Source organism: Thermobia domestica, chromosome 14 (assembly GCF_964235325.1).
Source record: "Thermobia domestica chromosome 14, izTheDome1.hap1.1, whole genome shotgun sequence".
NCBI classification, from domain to species: domain Eukaryota; kingdom Metazoa; phylum Arthropoda; class Insecta; order Zygentoma; family Lepismatidae; genus Thermobia; species Thermobia domestica.
Window position 1 is genome coordinate 171,522,311 of NC_137467.1, and position 13,958 is coordinate 171,536,268.

The 13,958-nt window shown below is 37.3% G+C and overlaps 1 protein-coding gene across 3 annotated transcripts in view; it reads left to right on the forward strand.

The window, feature by feature from the left end:
* The first annotated feature begins 237 nt into the window (after positions 1-237).
* crm (cramped chromatin regulator) overlaps positions 238-13,958 on the forward strand; it is a 61,195-nt gene continuing 47,474 nt past the window's right edge. Inside the window, exons 1-4 of one of the 3 annotated variants that reach the window (XM_081739179.1) lie at positions 238-522; positions 6,354-6,436; positions 7,349-7,668; positions 13,313-13,588. In XM_081739179.1, coding sequence (XP_081595305.1) covers positions 7,350-7,668; positions 13,313-13,588 — 595 coding nt within the window. In that variant the 5' untranslated portion in view covers positions 238-522; positions 6,354-6,436; position 7,349. The remainder of the gene's footprint in view (positions 523-6,353; positions 6,437-7,348; positions 7,669-13,312; positions 13,589-13,958) is intronic. The other 2 variants (XM_081739178.1, XM_081739180.1) reach the window with 2 other exon arrangements.

Consider the following 13,958-nt stretch of genomic DNA (forward strand, 5'->3'; position numbering starts at 1 on the left):
CGACCAATACTCATAGTTTCACTTGTTCATATTAGGAGTGTAAATGAACTTTCTGAAGAATTGAACTAGAATAGAAAATTAATCTTTCCAGTATTCCATTCCGTGTATTTATACTGTCGCGACAAAAGTACCGCTATCCTTTCGAAAAAGGGGACGATTACGAGCAGAAGGTTAAAAAAGATAATTGAAACTTATAACTCTTTGGCGGTCAATACCCCCATGGTGTATCTTTCTAAAATATCTTTGGATAGGTACAGAGATGAAAACAGTGGCCATAGGAATGTTTGTAATTGTGAGCAGTAAATAAGAAACACTTCAATTTTTTTGTGAATTGTGACAAAACCCGTGTTTTGAGGACTGTAATCTGATGTGGAAATATGTCTTGTGTGAGACCAGTAATAGAAAAAGGGAATATTCTGTTATGTTTCATTTAATATTGCTTCGTCAAATTATAACTATCAGCAGCTAACGCCATTTGCACTGAGGTAGTGGAAGTGGTTTGTGAGAATTTTAATTTTTCAAGTAATTCAATTATGTCTTTTAAGTTTATTGTTAAATATCGTTAAAAATCGTGTGAAGTGTTTATTAACCATAGAATATATGTAGTAGTTAAATTAATGACATGGAATCACTAGAAAAATAATGAAATGGACGTGGCCAAACGGACAGATTTTTTAAACTGCGGGTTGGTGGGATGGGATTCAATGTAAAGAATTTTATTACATATTTTTTTGAAAAGAGATAAAAGCATGCAGTAGTAATTGATAATTGTGTTAAATGTGTATTATAACGTAGCTAGTGGTAGTATGTTATGTACATAAAGTAGGATTAAAAATCGGATAAAATTTTCGTTCGCGGAAAACCCTCGAAACTGGCAGCCATACTTGTTGAATATAATTTCAGTTGGTTCAAGAGGAATTTAGTGAAAACAAAATTGTTATAATTGTCATCAGGTTCAATTAATATGTTAATTTTCCGAAAATATATTCGATTGTGTGGCGTGTGTAACATGTGTTCCATGTCAGTTATTTTCTGCGGTTATTTCAAATCAAAATATTAGAGTTGATACGTATGAATTTTCCTCAAGGGGTGTGTGTCGTGGAAAAGGATTGCATAACTTTATTAGGAAATCCGTCTGTAGTATAGTATATTATTGCCAGAAAAAATATTTTAAAATTAAGCGTTTTTGGCTGTGTGTTATACAGTACTGAAGTGTATTTCAATATATTCCTACTATAAATAGCCAGCAAATTTAGGTTGGATGTTTTGATACCGTAAGCTTTATATTTTTAAAAAGAGGTTTAAAAAGAGCTTTATATTTTTAAAAAGAGGTTAGTCTATTTCTTGTTGTTTTTGTTTAAATGTAGCAAAAATAAAAATACAGTAGAATTTCCCGTAAATCGTTTGTAGGCAAAGTATGACCTTGTACTTAGCTGGAATGTTAAGTATTTGTTTTTGGTTGTCATACAGGTTCCTTATTTATTTTCGATTTAGGCTCGTTGTACGGTGCCTTAATGCTAGCAAATGATGTAGCAGTTAGGCTAATCAACAAGTCGGCTGGGATTGCCAAAATACAGTAGAGCACAGACCAATTGAGTTGTAGGTTAACCGAGATGCTAAATAATAATAATAATAAATCGAAGGGCTTGTATTTTAAATGGCGCGTGTTGTAGTGTATGATTGTAAAGCTAGACGACATTTGGTATAAATTTACAAAAATAGAAACAAAATTTTGAAAAGAAATGCAGAAGGTTCGAACCCCCGACCCCGGAATCACTAGCATAACACTCTAACAAGCATGGTTATCGTCTCGCTATCGCTGTCGTATTCGGAAGATCTAGACACTTTTACTCTCTAGTTTCTCTCCCTCATAAACCTTCACGCCCCCGTTGTGTAGTAATGGAACAGCCAAGCAATCAAATGTACTGTTGTCAACAATCATCTTCGAAACTGCAGGATTATTTTATTGGGATTACTTGAGCAGACGGTTCTACCAAATTCTGGCAGATTTCTTACATTTTCGGGTTAGGTTAGAGATTAGTACCGTCTTACATGCGTCGCAAACCTCCATTACTAACATATGAACCGAAAATTCCCGCCATCTATTTCTATGCAATTTGCATTCTTGTGTTTTGCCGCCTTCCGCTTCTATAAATAGTTACCGGTACACAGGCAATACATTCACTACCATTTAAAATTATTTCAATGTGCTGTGCACTGACAGAAATTACCTCTAATTATACTCTTAATTCCTTCACGAAAACTTTCACATCGTATTTTATCCATACACTTTCTACTTGGTAGAACAGTCTGCTCGAGTGAACCCATTTTATTTTTTAATTATTAAATTATTATTATTATTATTATTATTATTATTATTATTATTATTAATGTTGGCCGAGAAAGCGACTCGGTTACACAGCCACACTGCAATTGCATTCAAAAAGATAGCAACAGCATTTAAATAATTAAGGTATATATTTCATGCTACATTTTCGTCTAGGGGTTGGAAATGTAGCTTTAGTCACACTTCCACGTTGAAACTAGCGTTTATACGTGTTAACCTATTTCTCTCTCCCAAGTAGCAGGAAGGAAAAAAAAAATATTTTTATTCATCTTGAAAAAATTTGAAGTTATTATTGTCATAAGTTTAGAGGTGTCCCTCCAGTTTCAAACCGACAAAAAATCAGTTAAAACCTTAAAATTGTAAGGCTAGTTTAACTCTTATCCGGGCAAGACATTTTTGTAACGTAAACGGGCAACCGGGGCCTGTGAGGCCCAGTATATATTTTAAGTGCAGAATACACAAAATCAATGCCTATTGTCACTTACTGTTTAGACTAGTCTAGAATGTACCGGTATATATTTTTGTCAAGTAGCGAAACTTTCGTGTCTCGCTTTTGTAAGCCAAGCAGAATAGCAAATCCGGTCCAGACATTTTTGTATCGTAAACGGGCAACCGGGGCCTGTCAGGCCCAATATATATTTTAAGTGCAGAACACTCAAAATTCAATGTTTGTTGCCGCATACTGTTCCGACTAAAGGTTACAATAGTCACGCGTTCAATATATAATTATGTGACAATTTGATCTAATATTTGACAGGAATTTCACTAAAGTTATACGGGGCCTTCTAGGCTCCGGTTGCCCGGTTACGTCAGGAAAAGATTAAAAAAAAAAAAAAAAATTAGCTTTACCAACTCGATATGTTCATGATTTTAACTTCGACGAAAGATAGAAGAATTCAGTATTTTATGTCTTCGAAATATGTATGGTTATTGAGAAATTTTAGAAAAATGAAGCTACTGGGCCTAGGAGGTCCCGGTTGCCCGGATAAGGGTTAAGTTTGGTTAGGTTAGGTTAGGTTATGTTACACGGTAAGACTTTAGTTAAACTAGAACAGTGACTGGAACCGGTTCTCATAGAAGCTTCAATTCAGTAATTCGTGGTTCTCATAAACATTTAATAGATTCTCTTCATTATTCGTATATAATTTTGGAAAACTCAATGCGGAAATATCACATTCAATGCACCGATTCGCTGTGCTATACGACTACTATGCTGTTGAATCCCCGAAACCTTCCAGAAATCGAACAGCTTGGAATCCGAACGAAAAATTCGAGCATTCGAACGCCTAGTATGTTGTTTGTGGGCCCCTGCCCTCGGACCACCCATACGCTTTCTTGTTCAGTTTTTCAGTGCAAGTATCGAGTGATTTTCGTTCCTTATTTTGTTCTTTTGTAGCTGGTTTTAAAACTTGAGTCCCTGGGGGGGGGGCTAGAAACGAATTAAATCAATTTGTTATTTTAAAGGGGAGGATGGCTCAGTGGTAGAGCGCTTACATCCTCTAGTGCGTAGGGTTCTTGGTTCGAATCCCCGACCAGGTAAGTTTGTGTTGGATAATATAATGTCCGTGGGTTTTCTCGGGATATTCCCATTTCCTCCCACTTTCTCATTCCACCAATTCTTGCAATATAATTCACTTCCCCTCCGTCTCCCTTAATCATCCGTCTCCCTTAGCCTAAAGGATATAATCGTGGAACGTCAAACTACAAGATTTCGTTTCGTTTCATTTTAAAGAGGAAAAATTACCTTGGAGCTCGAACAGATTAAGTTCTGATTCTAAGGCATCACTGTATCTATCTATCAAAATGCTACAATAGCAATTAAAAGCGCCTGAGGTCCAACCTATAACTTTGGCTTTCAAATCTTTAATTTACGGTTATGTGTGATTTTACGTTTAACAGAGACAAACATTTTGAGTATTCGTACTTTAAATAGTCTAAATTAGTTAATCTTTTTCATAAAGTTTATGATATAAAATTATCGTTCAAAGCCTTTGTATTTTAATAAGCCTTCTCTAAAATCAATGCATGTGAATTGTGCTTCCATCTTCCGTGTTCATTCAAACTATGTTTATATTTTTGTGCTCAATCCTTTCGACAATGTGATCTCGGAAACTACAGGCTCTAGAAAGATGACGTTTTCACTGATCGATTGGAAATTTTGCGTAGATTGTCCAGTTCTAATTGAATATTTAAAAAAAAAACATGGCAATTATTTCTTTATTACATTTATTTAGGGTACACTGGAAACGTTGAAATTAAAAAAAAAAAAAAAAAAACCTAATGCATCATATCCTATGCGTTATACATTCCAACACCACAATGTTGTATATTGGGGTTGTATATGTCTCAGGCGTTTGTTCCATGGCCAAATAATAGTGAAAAAGGAAGGATAACCATTTCTCCAGTCTAAGATAAATCTGTATTTTTTGAGTGTTTTGCCCAATGCACACGATATATAATTGACATAATTAATTGTATATGTAATGTATTTGCTTATTACATACTGCATGTAAGAAGAAAGAAAACACTGGTCATACATGAATTAGAAACTCCAACCGGAAGTAGGCTCAAATCTTGCAAACGGTGCGAGATATTGAGAAAAAATAATCGAAAAAATCTCCCCTTTATGATACCCCTTGCCGATTTTTTTAAAAATCAAGACGTCTTTCACTTGTGTCTGGAAAGGGACATATACATATGTTGTGAGGAATGAGAAGGAGATTTATGCTCATATGCGAATGATGCGCTGTGTAGAGAGCACAGGTTCAACTAGTTTACAATAATAAAAGCCTCTTTATGCTCCAGAGAATAACACGTAGGCCTGTTTTTTTATTTTGTGGTTGCTAACTACAGTAAAGGAGTCAGTGATGCTACTCCAGCGTTTTTGTTGCAAAGCGCTCGTCTTCTGATTTAATGTTGATTAGACGGTAATTTTAGTGTTTTCCTCCGAGGCGTTACGAGATGTTGACCTATAGTGTAACGTGAGATCGAAAAATCGCTCGAAATAATAATAATAATAATAAAATAAATAGAAAATTGTATTCCTCTCTATGAATGAAGATTAAAAAAAAACACTTTAACAATGATTTCTTGAAAACATCTGTAATAATGGGGAAGAACGAAAGTGAGTGCATTTTAAGTCTATAGATACACTACTGTTTGTAAACATGTACCACTTTGGAAAAGCCAGTGAGGGCCAACACGAATGGAAGGGGGGTTGGTGGAACTCCACGTTTGCTCGACTTCATGAGCCGGTATAGTCAGCCTTTAATTCTCCCTCGGATGCCCATTTTGCAGTGACTGGTTAAATCTCTAAACCCATTGGAACTATAAATAAATCTGACCCTCAGCGAGAACTGAACACGGGTCGTTCTTTTCATAGGTAGACTTCTTACTAAGTGGTAAAGCGTCCACCTGCGGTGCTTGGGGTCTTGTTCGATCCCAGCTCGTGCCGTGTAGACTTTGTGGCGGACAAACACTGTGCTCTTGAGTTTTCTCGGGGTTCTCCCGTTTCCTCCCACTTTCTTCATTCCACCATTTCACTCATCATCACCGTCTCGTTTAGCCTAACCGGCATAACTGTGGGACGTAAAACTTGAGATTTCATTTTTCCTAATAGTTAACAGTCGTCTCTCCGTTATGTTCGCCTCATATCTGTGTGGCTGCTTTTTTTTTTTTTTTTTTAATTGATAATAGTGATAATGCGGAAGTCTTTTGTTGTTTGTTATTAAAATAAGGGTCGTATTAAATATCGATAACGTAATATATAAAGATCTGTATATAAAGTTACATAAACTGAGTCACTAGTATAAAATCACTGACATATAATTGGTAAAAGTAGCGGCATGTTTTTTACATGAATAGAATCGTTACACTATTTAAATGGACGTTTTTGTGGATATTAAACCTCATGTTTTAGGTAATTAGAATTGAAATTAAAAACTTGAAATTTGATATGCTTGCAATTCATAATAAGAATATCTGATTTTTTTTTTCTGTCTTCCAGTATGCTCGGATCTTTACTGTCGACATGGTGGATGATTGACAGTTATTTGTTGTGGGTGTAAATGCACGATGAACATGCTGAAGGTGAGCCTGATTTTTGTCTCTCTTTCTTTCTGTCTCTCCCTCGTACTTTTGATCAGTTGTTGATAAGATATATCGATTGTTGGTTTTCTATGTCTCGTACTGTATATTTTAATAAATAAATAAATACTACAAGAAATTAGTAATGTTCTTCAAGGCAGTGCCAGTTGCATTACATTTAACATATAGTTGAAAGAAACAGGTTTCTCCTCATAAGCTTGCATCTTCCTAATGTCGTAATTGATTTGAAAAATTATTTCTTGAAAATTATGTTTCAGCATCACTGAATAGTAACGCAATACGTAATAGAAGAGAGTAGCTTATATTTTGAAATTGAAGGAGATAAATTCATATACTTGACCGATTTCAGCCTCAAGAAATATGGTTAATTCTGAAACATCAACAGGGTGTCTATCGGTCACGAAAGTCACGAAAAAGTCACGAAATCAGAAAACGGTCATGGAAGTCACGAAAAAGTCACGAAATTTAGCTTTTAGGTCACGATTTTTTTAACTGTACAAATGTAAGTACAGATTGGAAAATGTTGTTCTATAAAACGTCAAAATTTACCACCAAAAATGTCTATGGTCGAGTTTAGACGCTACCAAATCGCAAGCAAAGTACGTTTCTATCGTATGGATGAAAATTCGACCAAATTCGCTCTTCAAAATGTTAGAAAATTTTATAATTTGGTAAAGAAAAGGTCACGAAAAAGTCACGAAATTTCATTTTGGAATTTTAGTAGACACCCTGATCAAAGAAATCACGGTATGTTTCATGAAAATAGAAAAATTTGTACGAACTTATCTTTATTACTATTTGGTTTAATTAGTGAGACATTGTGTTTTAAAAAGTGTAAACATTAATTTGAGACCCTGTGTATATTCCTAAAGTTTCTAATATTGTATCTTTCAGCATGGACACTGGGCAGAGTGTTGAAAGAAACTCTGGAAACACAGACAAAAGGAAACCGCACTCTTCTGATGGTCGTCACTCTGCGAGTACTTCAAGCTCCTCCGTCGTTGGTGGCAAAACGTCAGTCTCCGAGATGCCGTCAGCTGTTGTTTCTCAGCAGCTGTCTTCGCTGCACTGCGAAGAAGTAGAACCTGTTACACCCACCTGCCACAAAAACTCTACATTTCAGCTCAGATCAAGCACTCGGGCTTCGAAGAAGTTAAAACTCGATTCTTTGGCAGCTGGTGTCACTGCCTCTTCAACACAAGCGGACAAAAAAGGTATTATTTTCTTAACTAATATTCTTGTCTTGTGTAATACAAAAGTCGCAAAACATTCAATTACATGGTGAAGAAACCATATATAGGTGGGATTAGTCGCTCCTATGTGTAATATGCATGGGATATAGGTACTTCAATCTTTATGTCTAGTCTAGTTTTAAGTGTCGTGCTTGGAATGCTGTAGTTTCAAACAAGCTGTAACCTATGCAAGTATGTTTTCTCGGAATATCAACTAGGGGAGTGTTCGTTGATCAATATTTCGAAAACAGACATCGTTCTAATCTTCACGGTCAGTATGAAGAGACAAGGTACAAGAATCGTGTGTATATATTTGGTCTAGGAATTAATTCGTGCGGGTGGACAAGAGATGGCGCAACGAACGGAGCGTCCCACAGTTCCGTGTATCCACACATGTGTTGCAAACCCCTGTCATCGCGTATCGTTCGTAGTATAGGGCAGTGGATTAAAGCGTCAACAACACCAGTTTGTAGTTAAGTGAACATGGCGCAATTTGTGCCTGATAAAGTGTTTTTGCGGGGTGTCCTGCTTCATTACTTTAACATGCAGAAAAGTGCGACTGAAAGTCATCGTATTTTGGTGGAAGTGTATGGTGACCATGCTCTAGCTGAGCGAACGTGTCAGAAGTGGTTTGCACGGTTTAGAAGTGGTGATTTCGGCTTGGCAGACCAAGAGCGAGCTGGACAGCCAAAAAAATTTCAAGACGAAGAATTGACAGCATTGCTCGAGCAGGATTCGTGTCAAACGCAGGAACAACTTGCAGCAGCATTAGGCGTTGATCAAACAACAGTCTCCAAACGCTTGAAAGCCATGGGAATGATTCAAAATGTCACATTGGGTTCCACATGAATTGAAAGACAGAGACGTTGAAAGACGAAAAACCATTTGCGAATTGCTGCTTCAACGACAGAGCAGAAAGGGGTTTCTGCATCGAATTATTACGGGTGATGAGAAGTGGATCCATTACGAGAACCCTAAACGAAAAAAGGCCTGGGTGAAACCAGGTGAACCAGGTCCATCACAACCAAAACGAGATATTCACTGTGCAAAGGTTATGCTGTGCATATGGTGGGATATGAAAGGTGTGGTGTACTATGAGCTGCTGCAACCGGGTGAAACTATGAATGGAGAACGTTATCGACGACAATTAATGCGTTTGAAGCAAGCTCTGGCCAGAACACGACCAGAATGGGAGAACAGACATGATAAACTTATTGTTCAACATGATAACGCTCGCCCACATGTCGCAAAACCGGTCAAAACCTATTTAGAAAATGTCGGATGGGAAGTTTTACCCCACCCGCCCTATTCACCAGACGTTGCTCCTTCGGACTACTACTTGTTCGATTGCATGAACAACGATTTGATTGGACAGCGGTTTACTTCTTCAGAAGATATCGAAACATGGGTCTCTGACTGGATCGCTTCCAAGGATGAGGACTTCTTTCGCCACGGAATCCGTACATTGCCTGACAGATGGGCGAAAGTGGTGGCTAGCGATGGACAATATTTTTCTTAAGGCATTTATGTATTTTGTGTTTGTACTACAGCTTCAATGTGTGCGTACCAACCGCACGAATTAATTCCTAGACCAAATATACTATGTGGATTGGGCAAGGTAGACTGTGATTGGTCGGTGGCTGGGACATGCTGATTGGTTGGTAGATTGTCCAATTAGCTGTTGGCTCAATGACTGGCTGTGACTAGTTGCTGGCTGATGCTTTTCAGAGTAAAGAAATCCAGGTATTACTGAGTTGATAGCCAACGTCTTTGTTGAGCTTCTTTTTTTAAAATTGCTGTGGGTTCCTTTTTCTCCCATCTCAATATCCTGAGCTTCTGAAAAGTATAGTGTTTTCAGAAAATGAAAATGAAATGAAATCTTTTGAGTTTTACGTCCCACGATTAGGCTAAAGGAGACGGTGATGATGAGAGATGAATGAAATGGTGGAATGAAGAAAGTGGGAGGAAACGGGTGAACCCCGAGAAAACCCACGAGCGCGGTGTTTGTCCACCACAAAGTCCACACGGCGCGAGCTGGGATCGAACCAGGGACCCCAAGCACCGGAGGTGAACGCTCTACCACTGAGCCACCGCGCCCCCCTTTCTTAAAATGAGATGGCATGCCCGTCCTTTATACTGTGTTCTGCTAATTGCGATTTGTCTACTTGAAGGCGTTTTATATAGTTTGCACATTCCTTGCAGCAAACTTCAATAATGCGTCCAGTTTGACCAGTGCAAGCTTTACCTCAGTTACTGGGCCTTGGTGGCTCAGTGGTAGAGCGTTTACTTCTGGTGTATGGGGTTCTTGGTTCGACCCCAGATCGCACCAAGTGATCTTTGTGGTGGACAAACACAGTGTGCATTGGTTTTCTCGGGTTCTAAATGTGATAAATGAGTTATAAATGTGATTATAGACTTATTTCGAAATACTGTTATGCTCAGTCTTCGAATTACTGGGAGATTGAGGAGGAAACCTCTCCCCTTGTAAAGGAATAAACATACCCTTATCATGATGACTGAGGAAATCCGTGGTAAGAAATCTGCAATAATTATCTGCTGTGTAATCCTGTGACTGCAGTTTCTGATCGGAATTTGTTTACTAATTGCTGGATTAGTTAAAGGGGTGGACCATTTGAAGATTTGTTTTTAATTGCAGAAAGTATTTTCTGTGCTTAACAAGTATGAACTAAGAATAATTTCTTTTCGTTATGAAGAGGTTACAAAAGCGTTGGAGGTAAAAGAAAATTGTCCGTAAAAAGGAAAGTTCTCTCCCATAAGAGTGCATAATTTTACCGGAACAAAAAACGTGTCTGTAGTATGAAAGTGCCCGTTTGCAACGATGTGTTATAAAGGACAATGGTCCGGTACGTAAGATACCCTTTTTGTTGATAAACAAACCCTTATGCTGGTAAGTTCTAATACATGATAAGTATTAAATAAATTCAGTGCCTTAATAGATTGAAGAAATAATTTCTGGGACTAATTATCGTAGAAATTTATGGTATTAAATAAAGTAAGTTAAGGGAGGTTTTGCTGTATTTTCAAAATCTTCTTGTAAACATATGCTTGTTTGTTTCATTGTTGTGAGTAACCAACTTCAATAGTTCACCATATTTGATCTGAAGACCGGTACAGGTGTCGTACCATATTATTTGAAAATTAATTCTTACTTCTATTGGTTCCTTGCTTACTGGATCTATGTCTGTGCGCTCCAATTGTAAAGAGAAATCCATTATAATCATTGAATTTAATTTCTTTCTTTTTACCTAGCATTAAAAAAGCTGATATTTTACTAGGGTGGTTCAATATATGTTTCCGTAAGCTGTAAAATATTTAGTATTTTTTTAAGACAGGGCACAAAATTTCCAGTCGCCATTAGCGACTGAAAATTTAGAGCTGGTGACCAGTATTTAGTAGGAATGGTTTCTGTCTAAACTCACAGGGCTACGCAGTTTCTGTTTCGCTCGAAAATAATTGCCACTGAGTGAGAGAAAACACGGAATGTCAGGTCTTCACAACGTTGTAAAAATTCACCTCTCTTTCCCACCCTCAATCGAAATGGTTTGTCTCATGGCGCGTCAACGCGAGAGATCGATATGAATTTTCCAGTTCAAAATTGATTATCCTGAATTGAATTTCTGGTTTTGATATTTTATGCCCTGATATAATCTCTTTCTTTGTCAAACCAAAGGCAGTGAGGGAGGAGGACTCATAATTTGTACGCGAGAGTTCTGGCGACTATAATTTTTGGGTTAGCGAGCGCGTCTGACTTTCAAATTTTGCTCCCTGTTTTAAGACAAATTAGTAAAGTTACATACATGTGTAGGTAGGTCCTTCCACACTCTCCACATAATTCTCACTGAGATTCAGGCATATGTCTCACCGTTGCACCTAAGCCCGTATTTAGGTAAGTGCTATTCTGTGCTCGAGCACAGGGCGGCAGAATTTAGGGGGCGGATTTTTTTTTTTTTTTTTAAAAAGATTCACAGTAAAGTAATATTTAAAACTAGCAATCCGCAGAGTCCCGTGGAAGCTCGAGAAAGTATGTTAACATGTTTAATTTGCTTCAATTACAGTAGTTACTAGTTAGCTATTTTATCTGATTGTTTTTAAAAAAGTCATCCTCTCCCACTCCACCCCAAGGGGTGAGGATGAACGTGAACATCATGAAAACTGATACCGTTAAACTCAGTGACCTCGAAAACTGAATCCAACACTAATATATGTTATTTCGATTACTTTTAAAATCTCGCCTCCTTCGTGGGGAGTGGAGTATGATCTTGAAGTTGAATTGGATTAAAACTGTCACTATTCATCTCAGCGACCGCAAAAACTATGAATTCAACTCTAATATTGGTTGTTTTCCGTTATTTTAAAAATACCCCCTTTTATTCTTATGGGGACTTTGCACACCCATATCTCAGCTCAGGTGTGACGTAGGGGTCTGGAACAGGTCATTTGGATCATTTCTCTGAGAGCTTTAAAACATATTAAGATTCCATGGTTCTATTTATTATGATCCATCTACCTAACACCACATCATAATCATCATTTAAAGAATTAGGCCATTTAAAAGTACGTTGTAAATATTATAACTTGTAATACCTAAACTGCTACTCAACAAGATCTGGTATGTTTGCAAAATCACGGCTTGTTTCCTTATTTGAGATATGTTTGTGCGAGGGGGAGGGGGGGGGGGGAAGAGCGGCAAATTTTTAGTACACAGGGAAACACAAAACTATTTCAGTGGAAACGTAATCAGTTTCCGGAGAACATCGAAACACTATTCTGGTCAGAAATAGATCAAAAACCGAAACCGGTTCCGGTTTTTCGAAAATTTTCAAAAAAACAGTTTCGGTTTTTCTAAAAACCGAAAAACCGGTTTGTGTGCCCACCACTAATAAATACGGGCCTGGTTGTACATATTTGTCCAAACCTTTTGCAAAAATCAGGACTCTAACTATTTAGAACTGTCTTCACATTCTTCTTCACTTCATTTGTTTTGAAACGTTCACCTTGGAATGTAGACGGAAAAAAGATGGAAGAAACTCGGTGCTAAATTGAGGCTGTAGGGAGAGTGGGACAGCCGTTTCCACCCTAATTCTTCAACTTTGTAGCAAACCACTGTTTGCGTGTGAGTAAGGGTGAGCGTTATCGTCAAGAAAAGACCAGGTCGCTTATATCGAATTGGGTCCATGAAGAAGAGTCCAGGTTCGACATAAGCGACCTGGTCTCCCGTCAACTGGCGATGAAGAAATGAAGCCGAATGTAAGGAGAGCACTAAATAGCCAGAGCCCTGAGATTTTGCAGATGGTCTGCAGAAATTGATACAACGGTGAGACAAATACCTGAATGTCAAGAGGTGAGGAAGGATCCACCTACACGTATAGTTTACAAATAAATCTTAAAAAATAAATATTTTACAGCTTAGGAAAACTCATATTGAACGACTCACGTACTTGACCTGAAGACCGATACAATTATCGTAACAAACCACTTCAAAAATAGTTTTTAGTGTGCGTTGTTTTTATTTCCAAATTCTTTAATTATGTATATATTTATTATTTAAATAAAGTTTCGTATCTATTTATTTATAAATTATTTATTTCCTGTATTTTTTTTCTAGAATCGACTAAAGATGAGGAAAAGGTGGAGGAAAAAAAGGATTGTGATGTGAAAAAGAGACGCCGAGGTTGGGAACTGTGGTCGGTGGAGGATAAAAACACGTTCTTTGAAGCTTTGAATGAATATGGCAAGGACTTTGATTCCATACAAAGTTACTTTGCTCATAAGATGAAGAAGAAAGGGTTACCAGACAACGTTATCAAAAATAAAGATCAAGTCAGGCATTTCTACTATCGAACGTGGCATAAAATATCAAAGCACTTAAACTTTCCCAATGGTGAGTAGTGATACTTTTACTATGTAATGTGTGTTTGTTTTTGACTTTCGTTAGTGTCGTGTTACTCATTGCATGCACGTAAAGCAATTTCATGCCGTTTAGTCCAGAATCAGTTTGGATTCTAGGTAAAAGTATTTCTGTGGAGCATCGTTACCGCACATGATTTTGGATTCGATGTGTGTTCGAGTTTTTTGATCCATCACATAAACAGGTTGGCCCAATTCTCAAAATGAAAAATAGACACACTGCATATATGATGTGGTCATAATACAATTTTAGCCTGTTATTTCTTATGTTCCGTGAACATTGCTTTAGTACTACTACACTTAACTGTTTAAAAGGGCTCCATTTAAAATATAACATCTTGGAA